Below are 23,750 nucleotides of genomic sequence, written 5' to 3'. Positions count from 1 at the left end.
GATTGTTGAACTGCCTTTTTGTCACACAGCCTGTGTGATGCTAGGCAAATTTACCTTCCTGCTCAGTAGTGCCCTCCTCTTATATTCTTAAAGTTTTGAAATATTTGAAGAAATAGTAGGATATGGTTGTTAAGAAATGAGACTCTTGTTCTGGGAGTTACCAGGAAGAAAAAGAAATAAAGTTAACAAGTAAAAGATTTTTTAAAATAAAAAAGAGAAAATTATTATTATGGTAGAGACAGGGTCTCACCATGTTGCCTAGGCTGGTCTCAACTCTTACGTTCAATGATCCACCTGCCTCAGCCTCCCAAAGTGCTGGCATTATAGGCACGAGCCACTGCACCCAGCCCAAAGAGAGAAAAATTAAAAAAAAAAAAAAATCAGACTCTGAAGCCAGACCATCTTCAAATTCCAGGATCACCGCTTACTATATATGTGACATTGGGCAAGTTTCTAATATCCATACTTCAGTTTCCTCAACTGTAAAACAGGGATAATCATAGTAACAACAGGGTTGTAGGGTTGTTGAAATGATTACATTAGTTAATACACACAAAGAATCTAAGTGCCTATCACATAGTATTTTCTGCTTACATACGTATGTGTATACATATGTGTAAAGAATAATATAACAACATCTGAGTCTTTGCACATAAATGCCTACATTAAGCCACATGTGCTTTAGCTATTTTTTAAAGACCTTAAATATGGTCAGGTATGGTGGCTCACACCTGTAATCCCAGCACTTTGGGAGGCCGAGGCAGGTGGATCACCTGAGGTCAGGAGTTCAAGACCAGCCTGGACAACATGGCAAAACCCCTTCTCTACTAAAAATACAAAAGTTAGATGAGTGTGGTGACACACGCCTGTAATCCCAGCTACTTGGGAGGCTGAGGCAGGAGAATCGCTTGAACCCAGGAGATGGAGGTTGCAGTGAGCCAAAATCATACCACTGCACTCCAGCCTGGGTGACAGAGTGAGACTCTGCCTCAAAAAAGAAAAAAAAAAAGGAATGAAAATATTACAGAAACAATTATGCCCTCCTAGTATCCCTCTTCTATTACATTTCCTCCTTTCCTGAGATAACCATTGTCCTGAATATTGATTATCCGGAATGTTTTATTTATTTATTTATTTATTTATTTATTTATTTATTTTGAAATGGAGTCTTACCTGTCACCCAGGCTGGAGTGCAGTGGTGTGATCTCGGCTCACTGCAATTTCTGCCGCCTGGGTCCAAGTGATTCTGCTGCCTCAGCCTCCCGAGCAGCTGGGATTACAGGTGCCTGCCACTGCATCAGGCTAATATTTGTAGTTTTAGTAGAGACGGGGTTTCACCATGTTGACCAGGCTGGTCTTGAACTCCTGACCTCATGATCCACCTGCCTCAGCTTCCCAAAGTGCTGAGATTACAGGCTTGTGCCACCGTGCCTGGCCTTTGAGTATAAGATTTATTATAAATCTATTACTTATCTTTTTTTTTTTGAGACAGAGACAAACCAGTGTCATGGGTGTGTGCATATGTCTAAGCTCATCAGATTGTTCATATTGACTCTATGTAGGTTTATGTATATCAGTTACACCTCTATAAAGCTATTAAAAAAATAATGGTATCATATTGTGCGGATCCTTCTGCCACTACCCTTTTCATTCAACTTTATAGTATTTACTCATGTTGCCCCATGTAGCTACTTCAGCCAATTTAATTGGTGTAGGTGTTTCCTTCATGACTGTATCCAATTTATCTTCCTTGACTATATCACATTTTCTATACTATTGGACATTTAGATTGCTTATTATTGTTTCCTCTCATAAGTATTGTTGCAGTGTACATATTTTTAATTTAAAAGAAAAATTTTTTGAGACAGGGTCTTGCTCTGTCACCCAGGCTGGAGTGCAGTGGTGCAACCACAGCTGACTGCAGCCTTAACCTCCTGGGCTCAAATGATCCTCCTACCTCAGCCTCCTGAGTAGCTGAGACTCCAAGGGCATGCCACCATGCTTGGCTAATGTTTTTACTTTTTTGTAGAAGGGGGTCACACTATGTTGTCCATTCTGGTCTCAAACTCCTGGGCTCAAATGGTCTTCCAGCCTTAGCCTTCCAGAGTGCTGGCATTATAAGGGTGAGCCAACACACCTGGCTGCAATGTACATACTTACATGTCTTCATGGGCACATGTGTGAGAGTTTTCTAGAGCATATACCTAGAAATAGAATTGCTGGGATGTAGGGAAAAATACCTCTTCAACTTTCCTAGACACTGCCAAATTGTGACTGTGCTTAGTGGTTGTCCCAGTTTTCACTTTCCCAGTAGAGAACGAGCAGTTCTCTGTCTCTTCACTGTTACCAATACTCATTAACGTTGCCAGTTTCTTCATCTGTCAAAGGGAAATCAATATACTATGGCTGTACTTCCTAAAGGTCTTCTATAGACAAATGGAATATCTGGTGAGATGTTGTTGCCCCCCTGACTATTAGACATCATGCTAAGTGTTTTACATACATTCTCTCATTTAAGTCTCATGCTAACTATAGAAGGCAGGTATTAGAAAACAAGACTTAAAAGGGGTAATTAATTTATCTGATATCACATGGCTGGTAGGTGACAGGGTGGGATTTGAACTCAAGTCTATTAGATGTCAAGGGCTCTTTTGTTGCCCCAGTGCTGAGCTGCACACATAATCTGTAGAAATATCACTACATCAACTCTAAGAATATTAATATTATACTTTAATTTTACATCAACAATGACACTGTGTAACAAACAGCACAGGTAAGTGGTAGTGGAGAGAGAAGATGGTCTGGCTTCTGTTCCTTAACTAGCCTGTATTTTAACAGCAGAACCCCAGCAACCTAGCACCTCCCCTAGCCTCTTAATGAAGTGGAAAGAGGTGAGGAATTGGAAGTGAGAAGCTCAAAACTTAAAGGAGGCTGATGGCAAGCCTGGGGAGAGGCCTGGAAACGAGGGAGGGGCTGAGGGCCGTGAGGAAGCCCCTAGCGCAGGTCTTTGGCAGAGAACATGCCCTGGCCCTGCCAGGATGAGGTCCTTGGGGGTGTCATACAGGTGCTCCTTGGAGGGGCTTTCCAGGACGGCTGGGATAGAGCGCCAGTGGGTATCCAAGGTGTGCCACACCATCTCTGTAATGTACTGATTTATGAGGATGATGCCAATGTTGTCCCCGTTTAGAAACTGCTGGAAAGTGTCTTTGATCTCACTGATGGTTGTATGCTTCTCCACCATCAGGAAATTGGGATGGTGTTTCTTGTTAAGCTCCACTATGCCACCCCACAGGAAACCAGAAACAGTGTCTTGGTCTCCAAACTGTCTTTTTAGATAAGGAGTTGAGAACTGAAATGTACTTTTGTGTACGTGAAAGTTACAGAGCTTGGCCAGGCCCAGTGGCTCATGCCTGTAATCCCAGCACTCTGGGAGGCCAAGGCAAGCGGATCACCTGAGGTCAGGAGTTCAAGACCATCCTGGCCAATATGGTGAAACCCTGTCTCTATTAAAAATACAAAAATCAGCTGGGTGTGGTGGTGCACACCTCTAATCTCAGTTACTTGGGAGGCTGAGGCAGGAGAATCACTTGAACCCAGGAAGTGGAGGTTGCAGTGTGCTATGCTACTATATTCCATCCTGGTCAACAGAGGGAGACTCTCAAAAAAAAAAAAAAGGAGAGAGAGAGAGAGAGAGCCAGGGTGTCTCTATGCTGCCCAGGTAGGTCTCAAGTTCCTGGCTTCAAGCAATCCTCCCACCTGGCCCTCCCAAAACGTTAGGATTACAGGCATGAGCCACTGCACTGTGTCTACTTTTTCATATGTTTAAAATTTTCTGGCTGGGCGTAGTGACTCATGCCTGTAATCCTAGCACTTTGACGCTGGTGGATTACCTGAGGTCAGGAGTTAAAGACCAGCCTGACCAACATGGTGGCAAAACCCCATCTCTACTAAAAATACAAAAATTAGCTGGGTGTGGTGGTGTGCTCTTATAGTCCCAGCTATTAGGGAGGTTGAGGCAGGAGAATCGCTTGAAACTGGGAGGTGGAGATTGCAGTGAGCCGAGATCAGCCACCGCACTCCAGCCTGGGCAACAAGAGCAAAACTCTTGTCACAAAAAAATAAATAAATAAATTTTAAAACATTTCCATAATAAAAAATATAACTTTTTTTTTTTTTTTTTTTTTTTTTTTTTGAGACGGAGTTTCGCTCTTGTTACCCAGGCTGGAGTGCAATGGCGCGATCTCGGCTCAACGCAACCTCCGCCTCCTGGGTTCAGGCAATTCTCCTGCCTCAGCCTCCCGAGTAGCTGGGATTACAGGCACACGCCACCGTGCCCAGCTAATTTTTTGTATTTTGAGTAGAGACGGGGTTTCACCATGTTGACCAGGATGGTCTCGATCTCTTGACCTCGTGATCCACCTGCCTCGGCCTCCCAAAGTGCTGGGATTACAGGCTTGAGCCACCGCGCCTGGCTATAACTCTTTTTTTAAAAAGGTCTAGCATTATGCTTTAATGACATATTTGCACATTTAGGTATTGAATGAATTTGGGTCTCTGATGTGAAAATAAAAATTTAATAATACAATGTCTTTATAAAACATTTTATAGTTTGCAAAATATTTCCAGACTTTATCTCACGACTACTCTCAGAGGTAGACAGGATATATATATATTATCATCTCCATTTCAGAGAAAAGAAAAGTGAAGCTCAAAGCAGTAGATCTGGGACTTTAACCCAATTTTTAAACATGGAATTCAGTGATCTGCTCCTTTTATTCAAAATGGTTATAGTCCAGTTGCTTTTTCTGATTATAAAAATAAGCCTGGGAAACAGTGAGACCATATATCTGCTTAAAACAAACAAAAAATGTAGCCAGGCATGGTGGTCTGCCCCTGGAATCCTAGCTACTCAGGAGGTTGAGATGGGAGGATCTCTTGAGCCTGGGTGTTTGAGGTTATACTGAGCCATGATCATGCCACGCACTCCAGCCTTAGTGACAGAATGAGACCCTGTCTCTAAAATAATAATATATGTATATAATTTTAAAACAATTTAAACAAATTACTAAGAAGAAAAATGTGACCCCACCACATAGGGATAGGTATTGTTAACGTTTTGTATATATATATATATATATATTTTTTTTTTTTTTTGAGACGGAGTTTCGCTCTTGTTACCCAGGCTGGAGTGCAATGGCGGATCTCGGCTCACTGCAACCTCCGCCTCCTGCTTCAGGCAATTCTCCTGCCTCAGCCTCCTGAGAAGCTGGGATTACAGGCATGCGCCACCATGCCCAGCTAATTTTTGTATTTTTAGTAGAGATGGGGTTTCACCATGTTGACCAGGATGGTCTCAATCTCTTGACCTCGTGATGCACCTGCCTCGGCCTCCCAAAGTGCTGGGATTACAGGCATGAGCCACCGTGCCCGGCCTGTATATTATTCTTTAAAATTTTTGGTTTTATTTTTATTTTTGAGATGGAGTCTCGCTGGCACAGGTGTTTCTTCTGCCTCAGCCTCTGGAGTAGCTGGGACTACAGGTGCATGCTCCCATATCCAGCTAATTTTTGTATTTTGTATTTTTTTTTTAACAGACTCTCACTCTGTCGCTAGGCTGGAGTGCACTGACGTGATCTTGGCTCACTGCAATCTCTGCCTCCCAGGTTCAAGCGATTCTCCTGCCTCAGCCTCCCAAGTAGCTGGGACTACAGGGGCGCCCCACCATGCCCAGCTAAATTTTGTATTTTTATTAGAGACAGGGTTTCACCATGTTAGCAGGATGGTCTCGATCTCTTGATCTTGTGATCCACCTGTCTCGGCCTCCCAAAGTGTTAGGATTATAGGCGTTAGTCACTGTCTAACGGGTCTAATTTTTGTATTTTTAGTAGAGACAAGGTTTTACCATGTTGGCCAGGCTGGTCCTGAACTCCTGGCCTCAAGTGATCCGCCCGTCTTGGCCTCCCTAAGTATTGGGATTACAGGTGTGAGCCACCATGCCCAGCCTGTTTTAAATTTCTTTTTACAAAAATTAATATATGACATAGTTTTATAATCTTTGTCTCCTGAACAGTTATACTGAGCTTAAACATGTGCCCATGCCAATGAATTCATATCTGAATCTATTGTATGGCACTATTTTAACTAATTTAACTAATCTCCTTTTGTTAAGCATTTAGATGATTTCCAATTTTTCAAAATTATGAACAATAGCAAAATATACTTTCTTGTATCTTGGGTCATTCATTATTTCCTTAAGATTCATGGATGGGAGTGGAAAATCTGAGTCAAAGCATTTAGAATAATTTTGCTACATATTGCTATCAATCTCAGAAATGTATGGATTTAGATTCTCAACCATCCAGCGGATTTTTTTTTCCCTACCAACTCATAGTTGCTTTTCTTGAGACAAATGTAATTAAAACACACCAGTGAAAATACAGAGTTTAATTTGCTGACCTGTAATCAAGCTGAACTATTGAGCAAACCATTAACAAACGATTAATAAACTATGTTTGTTTAATGATATTCTGCCAGGCTCAATGGCTTATACCTGTAATCCCATCACTTTAGGAAGCTGAGACAGGAGGATTACTTGAGCCCAGGAGTTCAAAACTAGCCTGGACAACAAAGTGAGACCTTTTCTCTACCAAAAATAAAAATATTAGCCGGATATGGTAGCACACACCTGTGGTTTCAGCTACTCGAGCCTAGGAGGTGGAGGCTGCCGTGAGGCAAGATTGTGCCATTTCACTCCAGCCTGGGTGAAAGTAAACCGTTGTTTGAAAAGAAAGAAGAGAGAGAGAGAGAGAGAGAGAGAGAGAGAGGGAGGGAGGGAGGGAGGGAGGGAGGGAGGGAGGGAGGGAGAGAGAAAAAGAAAAGAAAGGAAAGGAAAGAAAGGAAAGAAAAGAAATGGTAATGGTCTTCGAGCTTTAATGTGCATAAGAATCACATGGTGATTTCTGGGCTCTATTTCAGACACACTGACTTATACTCTAGGGGTCTCGGACCCAATAATTTTTTTTTTTTTTTTTTTTTGAGACAGAGTCTTGCTCTGTTGCTCAGGCTGGAGTGTAGTGGCATGATCTTGGCTAACAGCAACCTTCGTCTCCTGGGTTCAAATGATTCTCGTACCTCAGCCTCCCGAGTAGCTGGGATCATAGGTGCCTGCAACCATGGTTCATTTTTTTATTTTTTATTTTTAGTAGAGATGAGGTTTCACCAAGTTAGCCAGTATAGTCTTGAACTCCTGGCCTCAAATGATTTACCCACCTCAGCCTCCCGAAGTGCTGGGATTACAGGCATGAGCCACCAAGCCCAGCCAAGAATGGGCTTTTTTTTTTTTTTTTTTTTGAGATGGTGTCTTGCTCTGTCTCCTAGGCTGGAGTGCAGTGGTACGATCTTGGTTCACTGCAACCTCTGCCTCTTGGGTTCAAATAATTCTCCTACCTCAGCCTCCCAAGTAGCTGGGATTACAGGCGTGTACCATCACACCCAGTTAATTTTTGTATTTTTAGTAGAGACAGGATTTCATCACGTTATCCAGACTGGTCTCGAACTCCTGGCCTCAGGAGATCTGTCTGCCTTGGCCTCCCAAAGTGCTGGAATTACAGGGATGAGCCACTGCGCCCAGCCAAGAATGGGCATTTTTAACAAGAGCCCCCTGCTACCAAGTGACTGTGATCTAGGGACTTGGACTCTTGAGATACTAGCGTAAGTATATATGCAAGGATAGGTCAAGAGTGTGCTGATTATGCACCTATTTAGTTTTTGGCCACATGAGAGGTCTGGTCAGAGAAAGGGACTATTCACTTATTCTCTCTAGTCTTGGCCTCTTCCACCTCATTCTGTCTCTGTCTCTCTGACACAGACATATACAGAGACACACACACAGATAGACTCTCTCTCTCTCTCTTTCTCTTGTGGAGGAAATGAACATTTTACTTTTAGGAATGCCCTTACAGCAGGCTGCTATTATCAGTTAGAAAGAGTTGCTTTCTAGCGATTCCTGTTTAGGGCTTTCCGTTTTATTTTTATTTGTTTTCTTTTCCAAGCATGTACCTTTGTTGTTCCTAACCAGTTAAGCACCTGAAAGTCACTTGATTTTTCCTTTTCTGTAGAAACTCACTTTCAAGCATTCCAGAAGTTCTGCAGTGTGAGATTCGAGAAGACTGGAGGCAAATGAGTCCTGTGAAATTTTATGGGGCCTCTGAGAGGAGGCTCCTGGGTTGTCATCACTTGTTAGCATGGCCCTTCAAAATTCGAACTGGCTTTCCAGGTATTTTCCTTTCCAGGATAGCTCCCCTTTGCCCAGCTTCAGGAAACAGCTTTTAATTTTCTCTTTGCAGGTCTATTTTTGACACAAAGGCTTCATTTTTCATAGAACCCTGCAGCTTTTCTATGTTTGGAGGCCTGGCAAAGGCATCAGACATGTGACCCTCCTAGTCAGGTCTGCCCTTAAAAAATGTATGCTAAGGGGAGGGCGAGGCCTTTCTTTCTCCCTGAGGCCTTGCTCCTACCCAGATGCCTGCCTGGGCCCACTGCCGAGGGTCCCAGCCAGCTGATGCATGCCCAGCCGGAGCAGCACCACCCACAGCATGTAGAGCCGACCTGTGTCTCATCTCTGGGTCAAGTCTGTGCAGACAATTATTTTGTTTTTTAAATTTTTCTCAAAATAAAAACCTGCTATGAATGTTCATGCATAAGTATTTGTATGGACATACGCTTTCATTTATTTTGAGTAAATAGGAGCAGAATGTCTGGGTTTTACGGTAAGCATATGCTTGACTTTTAAAGAAATGCGGCATCAAAGCATGATGTAGACTGATTTAAAAAAGGAAATAAAAAGAAATGGGGCAGTTAAAAACATCTCATTTTTAGTTGTCAAGTCTATATTATATGTCAAGAATGTCGTCTTTTATTATATGTCAAGAATTCCAGCTTCCTTTTCCTGTAGTTCATTTGGAAAGAGAACTATTTTGAGTCAGAAGTCTGGGCCGGGATCCCTTGAGCTCAGGAGTTCAAGACCTGCCTGGGTAACATAGTGAGACTTGTCTTAAAAAAAAAAGAGTCAGAAATCTGGGGCTTGGTCCAAGTAGCTTAGTTCTAAACCTGGATTTTGAAAAAGGGGTCATTCAGCTTTTTCGGAGCTTCAATTCCCTATTCTTTAAATTGGGGCTAATAATTTCTTATGACAATCAGAAATTGGAAGTAGTCTCAAACTTCATCAATAGGTGACTGGTCAGGTGCATTGTATCCTTTTTTTTTTTTTTTTTTTTGAGACAGAGTTTTGCTCTTGTTACCCAGGCTGGAGGGCAATGGTGCGATCTCGGCTCACTGCAACCTCCGTCTCCTGGGTTCAAGCAATTCTCCTGCCTCAGCCTCCTGAGTAGCTGGGACTACAGGCGCGTGCCACCACGCCCAGCTAATTTTTGTATTTTGAGTAGAGACAGGGTTTCACCATGTTGACCAGGATGGTCTCGATCTCTTGACCTTGTGATCCACCCACCTTGGCCTCCCAAAGTGCTGGGATTATAGGCGTGAGCCACCGTGCCTGGCCTGCATTGTATCCTTAGACTGGACTCCTATACAATCATTAAAAATAATAATGTAGCTGGGTGCAGTGACTCATGCCTGTAATCCCAGCACTTTGGGTGGCTGAGCTGGGAGGCTTGCTGGAGCCTGGGAGTTAAAGACCAGTTTGGGCAACATAGTAAGATCTCATCACTACTAAAAGTTTAAAAAGTAGCTGAGCTTGGTGGAGTGTACCTGTAGTCCCAACTACTGTAGAGGCTGAGGTGGTAGGATTGCTTGAGCCCAGGAGGTCAAGTCTGCAGTGAGCCGTGATTGTGCCACTGCACTCCAGCCTGGGTGACAAAGCGAGACCCTGTCTCAAAAACAAAAACCAGAAAATAAACAAAGTTAAAATAAATAAAAATAATTATGTAAATCTGTATTTACTGATGTGGAAAGTTGTTGTCAGTATACTCTCAGTGAAAAAAAGCAGCCTAGAAAGGTGGAGTATGATCTCATTTAGTCAAATTATACAAATGGAAAAACAGATGAAAAACATATTTACTCAAATATTAACATTGGTTATCTCTGAGTCGTGAGATTTAGGGTGATTTTTACTTTCTTATTTTATAATTTCTATATTGCTTAATTTTAGTTGCAACAAGCATGTATGAGTCTTTCAAAAATAATAAAGCTATTAAAAAATAAACCAATGTAATTTGTTTTTCCTCAGAATGAGATAAGAGAATATATGGATATATTGAAAAAACTATAAAAGTATTACTAGTGACATAGCAAAAGAAAAAAATTGAAATGAAACAATAAGGAAAAAAGTAAACTGTCATAAATTTAAGGTTTTTTTTTTTTTTTTTGAGACAGAGTCTCACTCTGTTGCCCAGGCTGGAGAGCAACAGTGTGATCTCGGCTCACTGCAACCTCCACCTCCTGGGTTCAATTGATTCTCCTGCCTCAGCCTCCTGAGTAGCTGGGATTACAGGAATGTGCCACCATGCCCAGCTAATCTTTGTATTTTTGGTAGAGGCAAGGTTTTGCCACGTTGACCAAGCTGGTCTCAAACTCTTGACCTCAGGTGATCCACCCACCTTGGCCTCCCAAAGTGCTGGGATTACAGGTATGAGCTACCATACCAGTCAAGGTATTGGTATTAATACTAGTATTTATTAGCTGAGTCTCCTCTAAAAGGATCTTGAAAATCATCAAAGTAATCCCATAAAAGAAAGTAATGATGGCTACTTAAAAACACAAGTAGGTTGAGCACAGTAAAAACTTAAAATCCTTAGGATTGAAAGAGGCTGGGTGCAGTGGCTCATGCCTAAAATCCCAGCACTTTGGGAGGCTGAGGCAGGAGGATTGCTTGAAGCCAGGAGTTCAAGGCCAATCTGGCCAATATAGCAAGACCCTGTCTCTATTAGAAAAATAATAAAAATTAAAATGAAAATAAGGACTGAAAGAAATCTGGAGTAAAGAGAAGGGCACAGGTCTCTTTCTAAGCCTTGGGTTAAATCTTGGCTTTCTCAACATCTGTACTTCTTTGAACACAGTATTTAAACTTTTAATTTCTAGTTCCTGATCTGCAAATTGAAATAATAATAATTATCTCATTCTTTCAGAGATCCAAGATGGCTGATCACCAGCAGCTCAGGCTTGTAGCTCCCAGTGAAAGCGCAGAGAACGAGAGGACGCCACACTTTCAGACGAATTTTTGTTGCTCAAGGACCAAGAGATTCCCAGCGGAGGAGCCCCACAGGTCACCAGCACGACTCTTGCAGCCAGCGCAGCGGTTTTGCCGGTGCCCTGGCATGGCGGTTCTCGGTACAGAGTAAACGGGACTGGTTCCCCTTTCAGCCGACGTTTGGAGCTGATTGAAGAAGGGATTCAGGAGGGAAGCCAGACCGGAGACTCCTGGACAGAAAAGCACCAAGAATTTTGACAACGCTGTTTTAGCCGGCGCAGTGGGTTGCTCAGATTTCGGTGCTGGGAATTAACAAGTTGGATGTCCACTCAGAGACCTAATTTGAAAGTTGGTAATTACAAAGACGACAGGTGGATAAATTTACAACAATGGGAAGAAACCAGTGTAAAAAGGCTGAGAATACTCAAAATCAGAATGTGTCTCCCTCTACAGAGGATCACAGTTCCTTATCAACAAGGGAACAAGGCCTGATGGAGAACGAGTGCATTCCATTAACAGAATCAGGCTTCAGAAGGTGGATAATAAGAAACTTCTGTGAGTTAAAAGAACATGTTCTAGCCTGATGTAAAGAAACTAAGAACTTTGAAAAAAGGTTCGACGAAATCCTAACGAGAATAGACAATTTAGAGAGGAATATAAGTGAATTAATGGAACTGAAGAATACAATAGGAGAACGCCGCGAAGTATGCACAGGTTTTAACACTCAAATTGATCAAGCAGAAGAAAGGATATCAGAGGTTGAAGACCAACTTAATGAAATGAAACGAGAAGACAAGATTAGAGAAGAAAAAGTAAAAAGGAATGAGCAAAGTCTTCGAGAAATATGGGACTATGTGAAAAGACCTAATTTACATTTGATAGGTGTACCTGAATGTCATGAAGAGAATGAATCCAAGCTGGAAAATATTCTTCAGGATATTATTCAGGAAAACCTTCCTAACCTAGTAACAGAACAATACTCAGCTCCGGGTAATACAGAGAACACCACAAAGATATTCCTCAAGTAGAGCAACCCCAAGACACATAATTGTTAGATTCACCAGGGTTGAAATAAAGGAGAAAATTCTAAGGGCAGCTAGAGAGAAAGGTCAGATTACCCATAAAGGGAAGCCCATTAGACTTACAGCAGATCTCTCAGCAGAAACCCTACAAACTAGAAGAGAGTGGGGGGTCAATATTCAATATCCTCAAATAAAAGAATTTTCAACCCAGAATCTCATATCCAGCCAAACTAAGCTTTATAAATGAAGGAAAAATAAAATTTTTCACGAACAAGCAAGCACTCAGAGATTTCATCACCACCAGGCCTGCTTTACAAGAGCTTCTAAAAGAAGCACTACGCACAGAAAGGAACAACCAGTATCAGTCATCCCAAAAACTTACCAAAAGGTAAAGAGTATCTCCATAATGAAGAGTCTATATCAACTAATGGGCAAAATAGCCAGCCAGCATTAAATGACAATATTAAACTCACAAATGTCAATATTAATCCTGAATGTAAATGGATTAAATGCCCAATCAAAGACACAGACACGCAAACTGAATAAAAAGTCAAAACACATTGGCACTCTGTATCCAGATCCATCTCATAAGCAAGGACACACAAAGACTCAAAACAAAAGGTTGGAGGAAGACTCACCAATCAAATGGAGAGAAAAAAACAAAACAAACAAAAAAAAACAGGACATGTAACTTTCATTTCTGACAAAATAGACTACAATAGTAACAAAGACTAAAAGAAACAAAGAAGGACATTATATAACGATAAAAGGATCAATGCAACAACAGGAGTCAGTAATCATAAATATATATGCACCCAATATAGGAGCACCCAGATACATAAGACAAGTTCTTAATGACTTATAAAGAGACTTGGACTCCCACACAATAATAGCGGGAGACTTTGACACCACTTTGTTAATATTCGACGGATCAATGAGATAGAAAATTAACAGGTACATTTATAATTTGAACTCAGACCTGGAACATGTAAACTCAGTGAATATTTATAGAATTCTTCACCCCAGGTCCACAGAACGTACAATTTTTTTAGTATCACATTACACTTATTTTGAAAGTGACCACATAAATGGAAGCAAATCACTCTTCAGCACTTGCACAACATTATACAGATTTAAACGAAATGATGGTTGGCTGTTTGTTATGTTCTTTCCTTATTCCTTCCTGTCTCTGCTGTTAAGCACAATTATCAGCATAAAAAAGGTTTTTAATACCTATTTTTAGATTGCATTCCAGCCTGGGCAATAGAGCAAGACTCCTTTTCTCTCTCCCCCTTTTCTTTATTAAAAAAAAATAAAAAATAAATAAAATAATTATCTCATTCTGTTGTGAGGATTAAATGAACCAAATTACTTAATGTGATGGACTCTGACACATTGGAGAGTTCATTAAATATTTGTTCTTTCTCCTTTTCTTTCTTAACTTTACCTGAGATGCAGACAACAAGATGTTGTACACATTGGAACCCAGTTAGTAAAAAAGAGTGAAAAGAATGATTATAAAAAATGGGAAAGGCTGTGGGTTTTTTTTTTAACATGGGGGGAGAGATAAGGAGTTTATGTTTACTTGGAGGATGTTTGACTTGGCAAACTAAAGAGGCCAAGAAGAGAAGGGAAAAAAAAAAGAAAAGAAGAATGGACTACTTCTGGATGTATCTAGGCCAAGGGATGTGAGATAAAGACAGTCAGGTTTTCATCTGCATTCTCCCATTCACTGCATTAGGAAAAAAGAGACTCAAGGGCTTGGATGCTTTATCCAGAAGAAAAAATAGTACAATAGGCTGGTGCCTTCCATTGTGTAGCTCTTGAGTAGGGTAGTAGAGCAGAAGAACTGGAAAAAACCCAAATGTGGGGGTCTGGTCCTTTCCCATCATGCTTTGGGAGGATATTGAAAGTGGAGGGCTGCTCTTCAACCTCACCTGTTCACTTCCCAGAGAAAATATACCCTGCCAAGTAGAACTTAGATGGTATTTCCTTTTCCTGGAGTGACTTCCAGATATGTTTTTGTGGTCAGTACAGAGAACAGGAAGCAGCAAAAAGAGCCAGGGTCTTGGCCAGGTGCAGTGGTGCACACCTGCAATCCCAGCACTTTGGGATGCTGAGGTGGGTGTCTATTAAGTGTGCAATAATGTTATGTCTGCAAAAACAATGTGTACATATTTTAATTTGGTTAAGGTATGCCCACAAATGCTAAGAATCATGTGAGCCTTCAGTAAGTCACAACCTTCTTGCTGGTGGAGGGTCTTGCCTCCATGTCTCATGGCTGCTGATTGATCAGGGTGGTGGTTGCTGAAGCCTGCAGTGGCTGTGGCAATTTCTTAAAATAAGACAGCAATGAAGTTTGCCGTATCAATTGACCCTTTCTTTCATGAAAGATTTAGCTGTAGCATGGGGGTGGTGGGCTCAGCCCTCACCCTTGCCCCTGCAGGCCGGACTGGGAAACTGGAGAAGCCGCCCAAGACCAGACAAAGGACCCAGCCCAGTGTGGTGTCCTGATTTCTTTGTGATGAGTGATGTATGTCCAGGGCATGGAGGCCAGCGGAGCCTCGCCAACGTGGTGAAACCCCGTCTCTGCTAAAAATACAAAAATTAGCCAGGTGTGATGGCACGTACCTGTAATCCCAGCTACTCAGGTGGCTGAGGCAGAAGAATCACTCGAACCTGGAAGGTGAAGGTTGCAGTGAGCTGAGATAGCACCATTGCACTCCAGCCTGGATGACAGAGCAAGACTCAGTCTCTAAATAAATAAATAGCCAGAGTGTTGGAGCTGTTCAAAGCTTCTAAATGACTTTGTCATAATGCGTTCTTTTACTAGCCTGTTCCTCAAGCCCTGTGGAGAATCATCCAGGCCTCCTAGGTCAAGTCTCCTGGAAGGCATCTCTGGGCATCCCAACCTACTCTTTACACTTCCCTCCTCCCAAGTCCTACAGCCTTATCGTCTACTTCTCATTTGGCACTTGAACATATGCAGCTTTGCATGGTTGCCTGCCTTTATATAGTTATTTATAGAAATGTATGTCCTTGTCTCTCCCAATGTCATATAAGACTTTAATATTTTATATTTACAAGTGCTTGTGCCTACCTCATTTAAACCTCTATTCCATTCTATGGAAAAGATGGAATGGAAATTTTGGCTTGTGGTTACATTTATATAAATACTAGTTGTAGCCATACGTTAAATTCCAAACATCTTTTTGGTTTTGTTTGATTTATTCTTTTGATCTTTTTACAGCATTCCCTATATAGAGATGAGGAAACTAAGGTCTAGAGGGAAACTGTATAATTTGGTCATAGTCACACAGCAAAAGAATAAGGGTTCTCTTTCCATGCCACTGTCCCCAACTCAGCCTTTCTAATAGTAAGCCTGCAGACATTTGCTTGCTCAGCTGAACAGCCCATCTAATTGTTAGCTGCTTCCTTGGGTTTGTAGCTTATGAGGTTTCTTCTTTGACACAGAAAATGTAAAGAACTAAAATGATAATGTTTGAAAAGCTCCCCAGGCCATCCAATTTTCTTTGCTTCAAAATGAAGTGTCTCTTTATGTTTTATTACATGATCATTAAAAAAGTACAGACAAAAAAACCATTAAAATGTCCATCATTTTCCATACCCAGAGACTGTTACTGTTATACCTTGGAGTCTATCCTTCCAGACATCTCTCTCACACTTATACTTGCATCTCTCTTAGAAATTGAATTATATATAATACTACTGCTTTGTCATATCTTTTAAGATTACACTGTGAGGCTGAGTACGGTGGCACTCTGGGAGGCTGAGGCAGCAGGATTGCTCAAGCCCAGGAGTTCCAGGCTGCAGTTAGTTACGATTTTGCCACTCAATCTTGGTGAAAAAGCAAGACCCAAAGTGTTATTTTTTAAATTGACATGTAATTCTTGTTTCCCAAATAAAAGCTTTAGAGATCATCCATGTTAACAGAGATAATTCTGTCTCATTATTCTCTTTTTTTTTCAAGATGGAATCTCACTCTGTCTCCCAGGCTGGAGTGTAGTGGCACAGTATTGGCTCACTGTAACTTCTACCTCCCGGGTTCAAGCGATTCTCCAACCTCAGCCTCCCAAGTAGCTGGGATCATAGGCATGCCACCACACCCAGCTAATTTTTGTATTTTTAGTAGAAACGCAGTTTTGCCATGTGGGCCAGGCTGGTCTCAAACTCCTGACCTCAGGTGATCCACCCACCTTGGCCTCCCACAGTGCTGGGATTATAGGCATGAGCCACCTCGTGATTCTTAGTAGACCAGCCAGTTGAAACTTAAAAAAGATATATTTTATTGTGTTTTATTTTGAGATACGGTCTCACTCCATTGCCCCAGACTGGAATGCAGTGGCTCACTGCAGCTTTGACCTCCTCGGTTCAGTTGATCCTCCCACCTCAACCTCCAAGTAGCTGGGATTACAGGCGTGCACACCACCCTGTTAGTTGTTCTTATGTTTTATTTTTGTAGAGATGAAGTCTCACTATGTTGACAGGGCTGATCTTGAACTCCTGAGCTCAAGCGATCTTCCCGCCTTGGCCTCCCAAAATGCTAGGATTATAGGCATTAGCCACCTTTTCTGGTCCTGTTTATTTATTTATATTTTGAGACAGAGTCTCCCTCTGTTGCCCAGGCTGGAATGTAATGGTGGGTTCTCCACTTACTACAATCTCTGCCTTCTGGGTTGAAGTGATTTTCCTGCCTAAGCCTCCTGAGTAGCTGGGATTACAGGTGCACATCACCATGCCTGGTTAATTTTTGTAGGTTTAGCAGAGACTCGGTTTCACTATGTTGGCCAGGCTGGTCTTAAACTCCTGACCTCAGGTGATCTGTCCGCCTATGCCTCCCAAAGTGCTGGGATTACAGGCATGAGCCACTGCAACTGGCCATATTTATTTATTTATTTTGCAGTTTCATGGTAGCAGTTCACACTGTATATTTATTTATTTAAATACAGGAAAGTGGCCAGGCGTGGTGGCTCATGCCTGTAATCCCAGCACTTTGGGAGACTGAAGTGGGCAGATTACTTGAGGTCAGGAGTTGGAGACCATCCTGGCCTGGTGAAACCCTGCCTTTACTAAAAATACAAAAATTAGCCTGGCATGTTGGTGTGTGCCTGTAATCAGGAGGCTGAGGTAAGATAATTGCTTGAACCCAGCTGATGAAAGCTGCAGTGAGCCAAGATTGTGCCACTGCACTCCAGCCTGGGCAACAGAGTAAATGAAACCCTGTCTTTAAAAATTAAAAAAAAAAAAAAAAAAAAGGCTGGGCGAGGTGGCTCACACCTGTAATCCCAGCACTTTGGGAGGCTGAGGTGGGTGGATCACTTTAGATCAGGAGTTCAAGAGCAGCCTGGCCAACATGGAAAACCCATCGCTACAAACAATACAAAAAGATTAGCCAGGCATGGTGGTGTACCCTTGTAATCCCAGCTACTCAAGAGGCTGAGTGAGGCAAGAGAATCCCTTGAACCCAAGAGGTGGATATCGCAGTGAGCTGAGATTGTGTGCCACTGCACTCTAGCCTTGGCAACACAGTGAGACTTTGTCTCAGAAAAAAATAATAATAATAACAATAAAGGACAGGTCTGGTGGCTCATGCCTGTGATCCTAGCACTTTGGGAGGACCAGGTGGGTGTAGCACCTGAGATTGAGAGTTTGAGACCAGCCTGGCCAACATAGTGAAACCCTGTCACTACTAAAAATACAAAAAATTTAGCTGGGCATGGTGGTGGGCGCCTGTAATCCAAGCTACTCGGGAGGCTAAAGCAGGAGAATGGCTTGAACTAAATAGACTAAATAGGAATTCTGTATTTTACCTGACAATCCTACCATAAACCCTCTTCTCCTAACCATTGCTAGATAGCTACCAAGATATTTTGTTATGCATATTGTTTACACATGTACATAAACATATACACTCACATATAAATTTTTTTTCTTGGGGGGACAAGCTCATTCTGTTGCTGAGGCTGGAGTACGGTGGCCCTATCATGGCTCACAGCAGCCTGGACCTCCTGGGCTCAAACAATCCTCCCGTTGAGTCTCCCAAGTAGCTGGGACCACGGCTTATGCCACCATGCTTGGCTAATTAAAAAAAAATTTGTAGAGTCTCACTATGTTATCCAGGATGGTCTTGAACTTCTGGGCTCAAACAATCCTCCCACCTCAGCCTCCCAAAGTTCTGGGATTACAGGTGCTCAGCAAGCCCAGCTCACATATGCTTTTTAAACAAACAAAAAAGAGATCACAGTATATATATTGTTCAACAGGTAGCTTTTTGCTTTTTTCTCCTAATGGTCAGTAGTCTACATCTTTTCATGTTAGTTCATACAGACCTATTTCAATTTTTTTTTTTTTTTTGGGACAGAGTTTTTCTCTTGTTGCCCAGGCTGGAGTGCAATGGTGCCATCTCAGCTCACCACAACCTCCGCCTTCTCGGTTCAAGCCATTCTCCTGCCTCAGCTGCCTGAGTAGCTGCGATTACAGGCATGAGCCACCAAGCCCAGCTGATTTTGTATTTTTAGTAGAGACGGGGTTTCTCCATGTTGGTCAGGCTGGTCTTGTGACCTCAGCTGATCCGCCCACTTCAGCCTCCCTAAGTGCTGGGATTATAGGTGTGAGCCACAGCGCCCAGCATTTTTTTAAATGGTGTGTAGTATTCCATGATGTAAGTGTAGCATAATATAATCAAAGCCTTACTGACGGGCGTTTTCCAGCATCTCAAATAAATCTGCAGTGATCATCTATCTCTCTACATATATATGTGTTTGACCATCTTTTTTAGTTTGTCTGCATATCTAAGATACAGTGTGCACATTCAAACTTTTTAATAGACATTGCCAAATTGTCTTCCAAAAAGGTTTTACCAATGTGCAATCCTATCAATATTGTATGAAATTGCCTTTTGTTCACAACTTATAGAACACTGGCTATGATCAATATTTGCCAAACTGATATGTAAAAACGGTATTGTATCTGTTTTAATTTGCATTTATTAATTATTCATGGAGTTTAAAATATTTTCATTCATTTTCAAGCCTCTAATTTTTTTTTTTTTTAAGAGACAGTCTTGGCCGGGCAAGGTGACTCATGCCTGTAATCCCAGCACTTTGGAGGCTGAGGAGGGTGGATCACTTGAAGTCAGGAGTTTCAGACCAGCCTGGCCAACATGGCAAAAACCTGTCTCTAACAAAAAATACAAAAATTAGCCAGGCTGGCACACACATGTAGTCCCTGCTACTTGGGACCTTCAACCACCTGGAGCAGGTAGGACTACAGGTGCATACCAGTACACCCAGCTATTTAAAAAACACTTTTTGTAGAGATGGGGTCTTGCTAAACTGCTCAGGCTGGTCTCAAACTCTTGGCCTCAAGCAATCCTCCCACCTAGGCCTCCCTAAGTACTGGGATTATAGGAATAAGCTATCTCACCTAGTCCCTTTATTGATCTTTTTATTTTTATGTGTAAATTAAAAAAATATTTTTTGAGACAGTGTCTCCTCCTGTCACCCAGGCTGCAGTGCAGTGGCAGGAACATGGGTCACTGCAGCCTCAACCTCCTGAGCTCAAGTTATCCCCACTCCTCAGCCTCCCATATAGTGGGGACCATGGGTGAGCACTACCACATCAGATTAATTTTTTAATTTTTTGTAGAGTGGTGGTTTCACTATGTTGCTCAGGCTGGTCTAGAATTCCTGGGCTCAAGTGATCCTCCTACCTCCTCATTGATCTTAATAGCTTTTTATTTATTACATAAAAATAGCAGGGCACAGTGGCTCATGCCTGTAATCCCAACACTTTGGAAGGCCAAGGCAGGAGGATCCCTCAAGCCCTGAAGCTCGCGATCAGTGAGTCCCCCGTCTCTATAAAAAGTCGAAAAACAACATTAGCCGGGCATAGTGGCACCCACCTGCAGCCCCAATTTCTTGGGGGCTGTGGGAGAACTGCTTGATCCCATGAGTTCAAGGCTGCAGTGAACTGTGACCTGCCATTGCACTCCAGCCTGGGCAACAGTGTGAGATCTTGTCTCAGAAAAAAAAAAAAAAAAAAAGAATTTATCTGAACTATGTAGACTATTGAAGTGTGGGCTAAGACCCTAGTACTGTATGGGATTGATCGAGAGTTTTGAATTTTTTCCCCGAATCAGCATTCTAATGGAGTCGCCAGGTTCCAATAATACCTTCTTTTGTATTCTTGGTCAACACAATTTTCATCCATGGATACTGCAAGGTAAAACACTATCTAGAAGTCTATGGTCCTAACATCAAATTAGTTCTTGGGTCAAATTTTTTGTTTTTGTATAAGGCCCCAAATCACCCTAATGTAGAAAGGGAATGTACCAGGGTATAGTGAATGAAGTGCTAAACCCGGAGTTTGGAAACCCCTTTCCAGCTGTGTAATCTTGGGTAAGTCATTTCCCCTCTCTCCATTTCAATTTCTTCATCTGTAGAATGGAGAGGTTGGACTCGACAGCCTCAGTTCCTTTCAATTATTATATTGAGATTTTTGAAATCTTTCTGTCTCTATTGCATCATCCAAAAAATTGGGACAAACGTTCACCTCTGAGTTCCAAATATGCATAATCCCAGAACGTAGACTTTTTAAGCTACTGTAGTTTATTCTCTTTTGGTAGTGGGACAGAGCAGGTAGAATTCGTTCCCTTTCCAAAACATCCCGGTCCCTGAGATATCACTACTTACCCCAGCTCTGTTGCTGAAACTGTGGAAACCACACTTCATAAGGAACCAGAATCTGGGTTCTAATTTTGCAGCTCTGTATTTTTGGACAAGGCACGCAAGGTTATCTCCCTTATTTGCAAAATAGAAAGCTACTTGAAGGCAGAAGACACATTTTCACTCATTTTCCCCCCTCCCCAACCCTCCCCGCCTTGGATCTAGCAGTACTGGACATTCCGCGGTGTTTGAAAAACAGAAGAGGGCAGAGAATATAGTATCTATGCTTCCTTTCTCATTCTTTGACAGACCTTCACCGGGACTGTGTACAATATACACAATACTTTGTCTTTTTTTCTTCTTTTTTTAAAATTTTGTCTTCTGTTTTAAACACAGAACAAGGCATGCTAAATTCTCACGACTTTATTTTGATAGGGTTGTTCCTGACAGAGTGGGTGGAAGGTTATGTATGGTGTTCTTCTAGACCTGTGATGGATGTTTGTATCTAGACCTTTTTTTCTGCGATGCCAGCATTGCATAACACAAACAGCACGGATAAACTGTAGTAGTATCAGAGTGCCCGGGAATCAAGGCTTTAAAGCAGCATCCCTCTGGGAAAGCGGCTCTTCAAACACGTCCTTCAAGCGCGAGTGGCAGACTCCTGGCTGGCAGGGCTGAGTCCAGAGTGCACTTTGCCACTTGACCTTGCCACTGTCTCTGCCTCTCCCAGGACTTCAGTCTCCTCACCTGCAAAATGGTAGAGTTCTCATAAACGAAAATCCCTGAGCTTCTCCCGCAACCCATCTTTAACTGCTCTCCTTGAGGGTGGGGACGGGTGCGGAGTAAGAGTCTGGCCAGAACCCTCCCCACAACTGCTGGACCGTAACTTTCCTCCTTCCCACTTTCCGCCCCTAGCTCGCGGCGGTGAGGTCACGCGGGGACGTCACGGGTTTGTGACGACACTAAGGGGCGGGCCTCCGGGAGAGGAAGGGGCGGGGTCTAGGCTTGCGACGCTTGCGCAGTGGGCGCGGCGCGGGAGGAGGCGGAGGCGGTGGAGTGGCGAGAGGCTAGAGGCGGCGGAGGCGGCGAGCTGGGGGGGTGGGAGGGGGGGAGAGTGAGTGAGTGGCAGAGTGAGTTTACCCCTATGAGACTGTGAGAGGCCCGGGGCCTACCTCAGAGGAGCGGGGTCACGACTCTAGCTAGCAGCGGGCCCCCTCCCGGTCCCCGGGCCCGGCGGCGCGGCGGCGGCGGCTCGGTTGTGAGGAGGCGGGGAAGCGGGTGTCCGGCCCCCGCCATGGAGGGCATGGACGTGGACCTAGACCCGGAGCTGATGCAGAAGTTCAGCTGCCTGGGCACTACCGACAAGGACGTGCTCATCTCGGAGTTCCAGCGGCTGCTCGGCTTCCAGCTCAACCCTGCCGGTTGCGCCTTCTTCCTGGACATGACCAACTGGTGAGCCAGCCCCGCCGTGCCAGCGCTGGCAGCGGCCTCGGGGCCCCGAGGGGAAGGGAAGGGACACCCGAACTCGGCAGCAGGGCGGGCCAGGCGTGTACTAAGGGGCACCCCCTTCTCGGGACCGGGAGGACGAGTCGGGGAGCCCGGGGGGCAAGGGATAATGAGCAGGGCTAGAGGAGAGTTAGGGGCCACTGAGGCAGAAGGGAGATGGTGGGGCCAGTTCCTGAGGTTTTTCGAGGATTAGTGGCCGAGGAACATGGAACGAGGGGGAAAGACTTGGGCATCGAGGCATAGTGGGTAGACTTGGGAGGGAAAGGCTTATGGTGTTGGCCGAGAGTAAAAGGCACAGGAGATCTGGATTTGGGGAGTGGGGAAAAAATTGGGGTTTGGAGTGAGGGGCTGAGGATGCCAGGATTGGAAGAAAACTATAGGGAAGGATTAGGGACTGTGGAAGAACCTGAGCACGGGAGAGGCTTGGGAGTTAGGAGCTGAGAACAGATTAATTTCTGTCTCTTTCCATCTGAGGATACTTAGGAAAAAGGGGGTGATATTATGGGGGAAGACAAGGGAGTACGGTGAGGGAGATGACTTTATTAAGAGTTATGCCAGGGAGGAGTAGGATCTACTAGTAAATCGACACTTGGAGGACCCGGAGTGTTAGACCTGGGACAGGGACTGGGAACCACTTTAGGAAAAGGGAGGGAAATGAGATGATCTAGGGGGAGGAAACTTTCTGAAGGGACAGGACTCCTAACAGAGGGTTCATCTAGGACCTCCAGAATGCTGCGAATGGAGAGGGGCTTATCTGAAAGGAAACTAAGTTGACAGATGTTTGAGAAAATGGAGAACTTAGGTTGGGAGCCAAGTATTTTTGGCTTCACCTTGTAGAAGACTGAATTGGGGCAGAAGACTATCCTAGTTAAAGGAGTGTTTCTTGGCTTTGAAAGTAGCACTTGCTGTTGTTGATAAGCAAGGCTTCCCCTTGTACTCTGAGTAGAGGTTGTTGCGTTTACTCAGAGGCAGAGTTGGAGTGGAGGCAATTAGACTTCCTTTGAAGGGAGTTCAGGTGAAGCAACTAATATTTTTTTGGGCAAAAGGCTAAAGGTTGAGTGCCCTTTGCTCTGTTGGGCATTCAGTCTCCTGACATGTGGAATCTTGTTTCTTTTGGCATCACTTGCACAGCCAACCTCTTTTATTCCATGTCCACTGACTGCCTCAAGCAACACTGGAAAAGAGGCTGTAAGCCGACTTTTTATCCCACTCCTAACCTAACCCTATCCTGAATGATGCTCATCTATTAGTAGGAACCTTGTAGCCATGGCTGCAGCAAAGGTGATGTGTAAATTTTTTTTTTTCTGTGCATCACCTTTGATGGGTCCCGCT

The 23,750-nt window shown here is 43.3% G+C and overlaps 1 protein-coding gene and 1 pseudogene across 2 annotated transcripts in view; one reads left to right on the top strand and one right to left on the bottom strand.

The window, feature by feature from the left end:
- Positions 1-2,994: 2,994 nt before the first annotated feature.
- On the bottom strand, positions 2,995-22,208 carry LOC118153156 (V-type proton ATPase subunit F pseudogene; annotated as a pseudogene).
- ILRUN (inflammation and lipid regulator with UBA-like and NBR1-like domains) overlaps positions 21,936-23,750 on the top strand; it is a 110,609-nt gene continuing 108,794 nt past the window's right edge. For both annotated transcript variants that reach the window (XM_035295363.3, XM_008994291.5), the window contains exon 1: positions 21,936-22,364. In XM_035295363.3, coding sequence (XP_035151254.1) covers positions 22,207-22,364 — 158 coding nt within the window. In that variant the 5' untranslated portion in view covers positions 21,936-22,206. The remainder of the gene's footprint in view (positions 22,365-23,750) is intronic.

This window comes from Callithrix jacchus, chromosome 4 (assembly GCF_049354715.1).
Source record: "Callithrix jacchus isolate 240 chromosome 4, calJac240_pri, whole genome shotgun sequence".
In the NCBI taxonomy this organism is placed as follows: Eukaryota; Metazoa; Chordata; class Mammalia; order Primates; family Cebidae; genus Callithrix; species Callithrix jacchus.
This window is presented reverse-complemented; position numbering and strand designations above follow the sequence as displayed.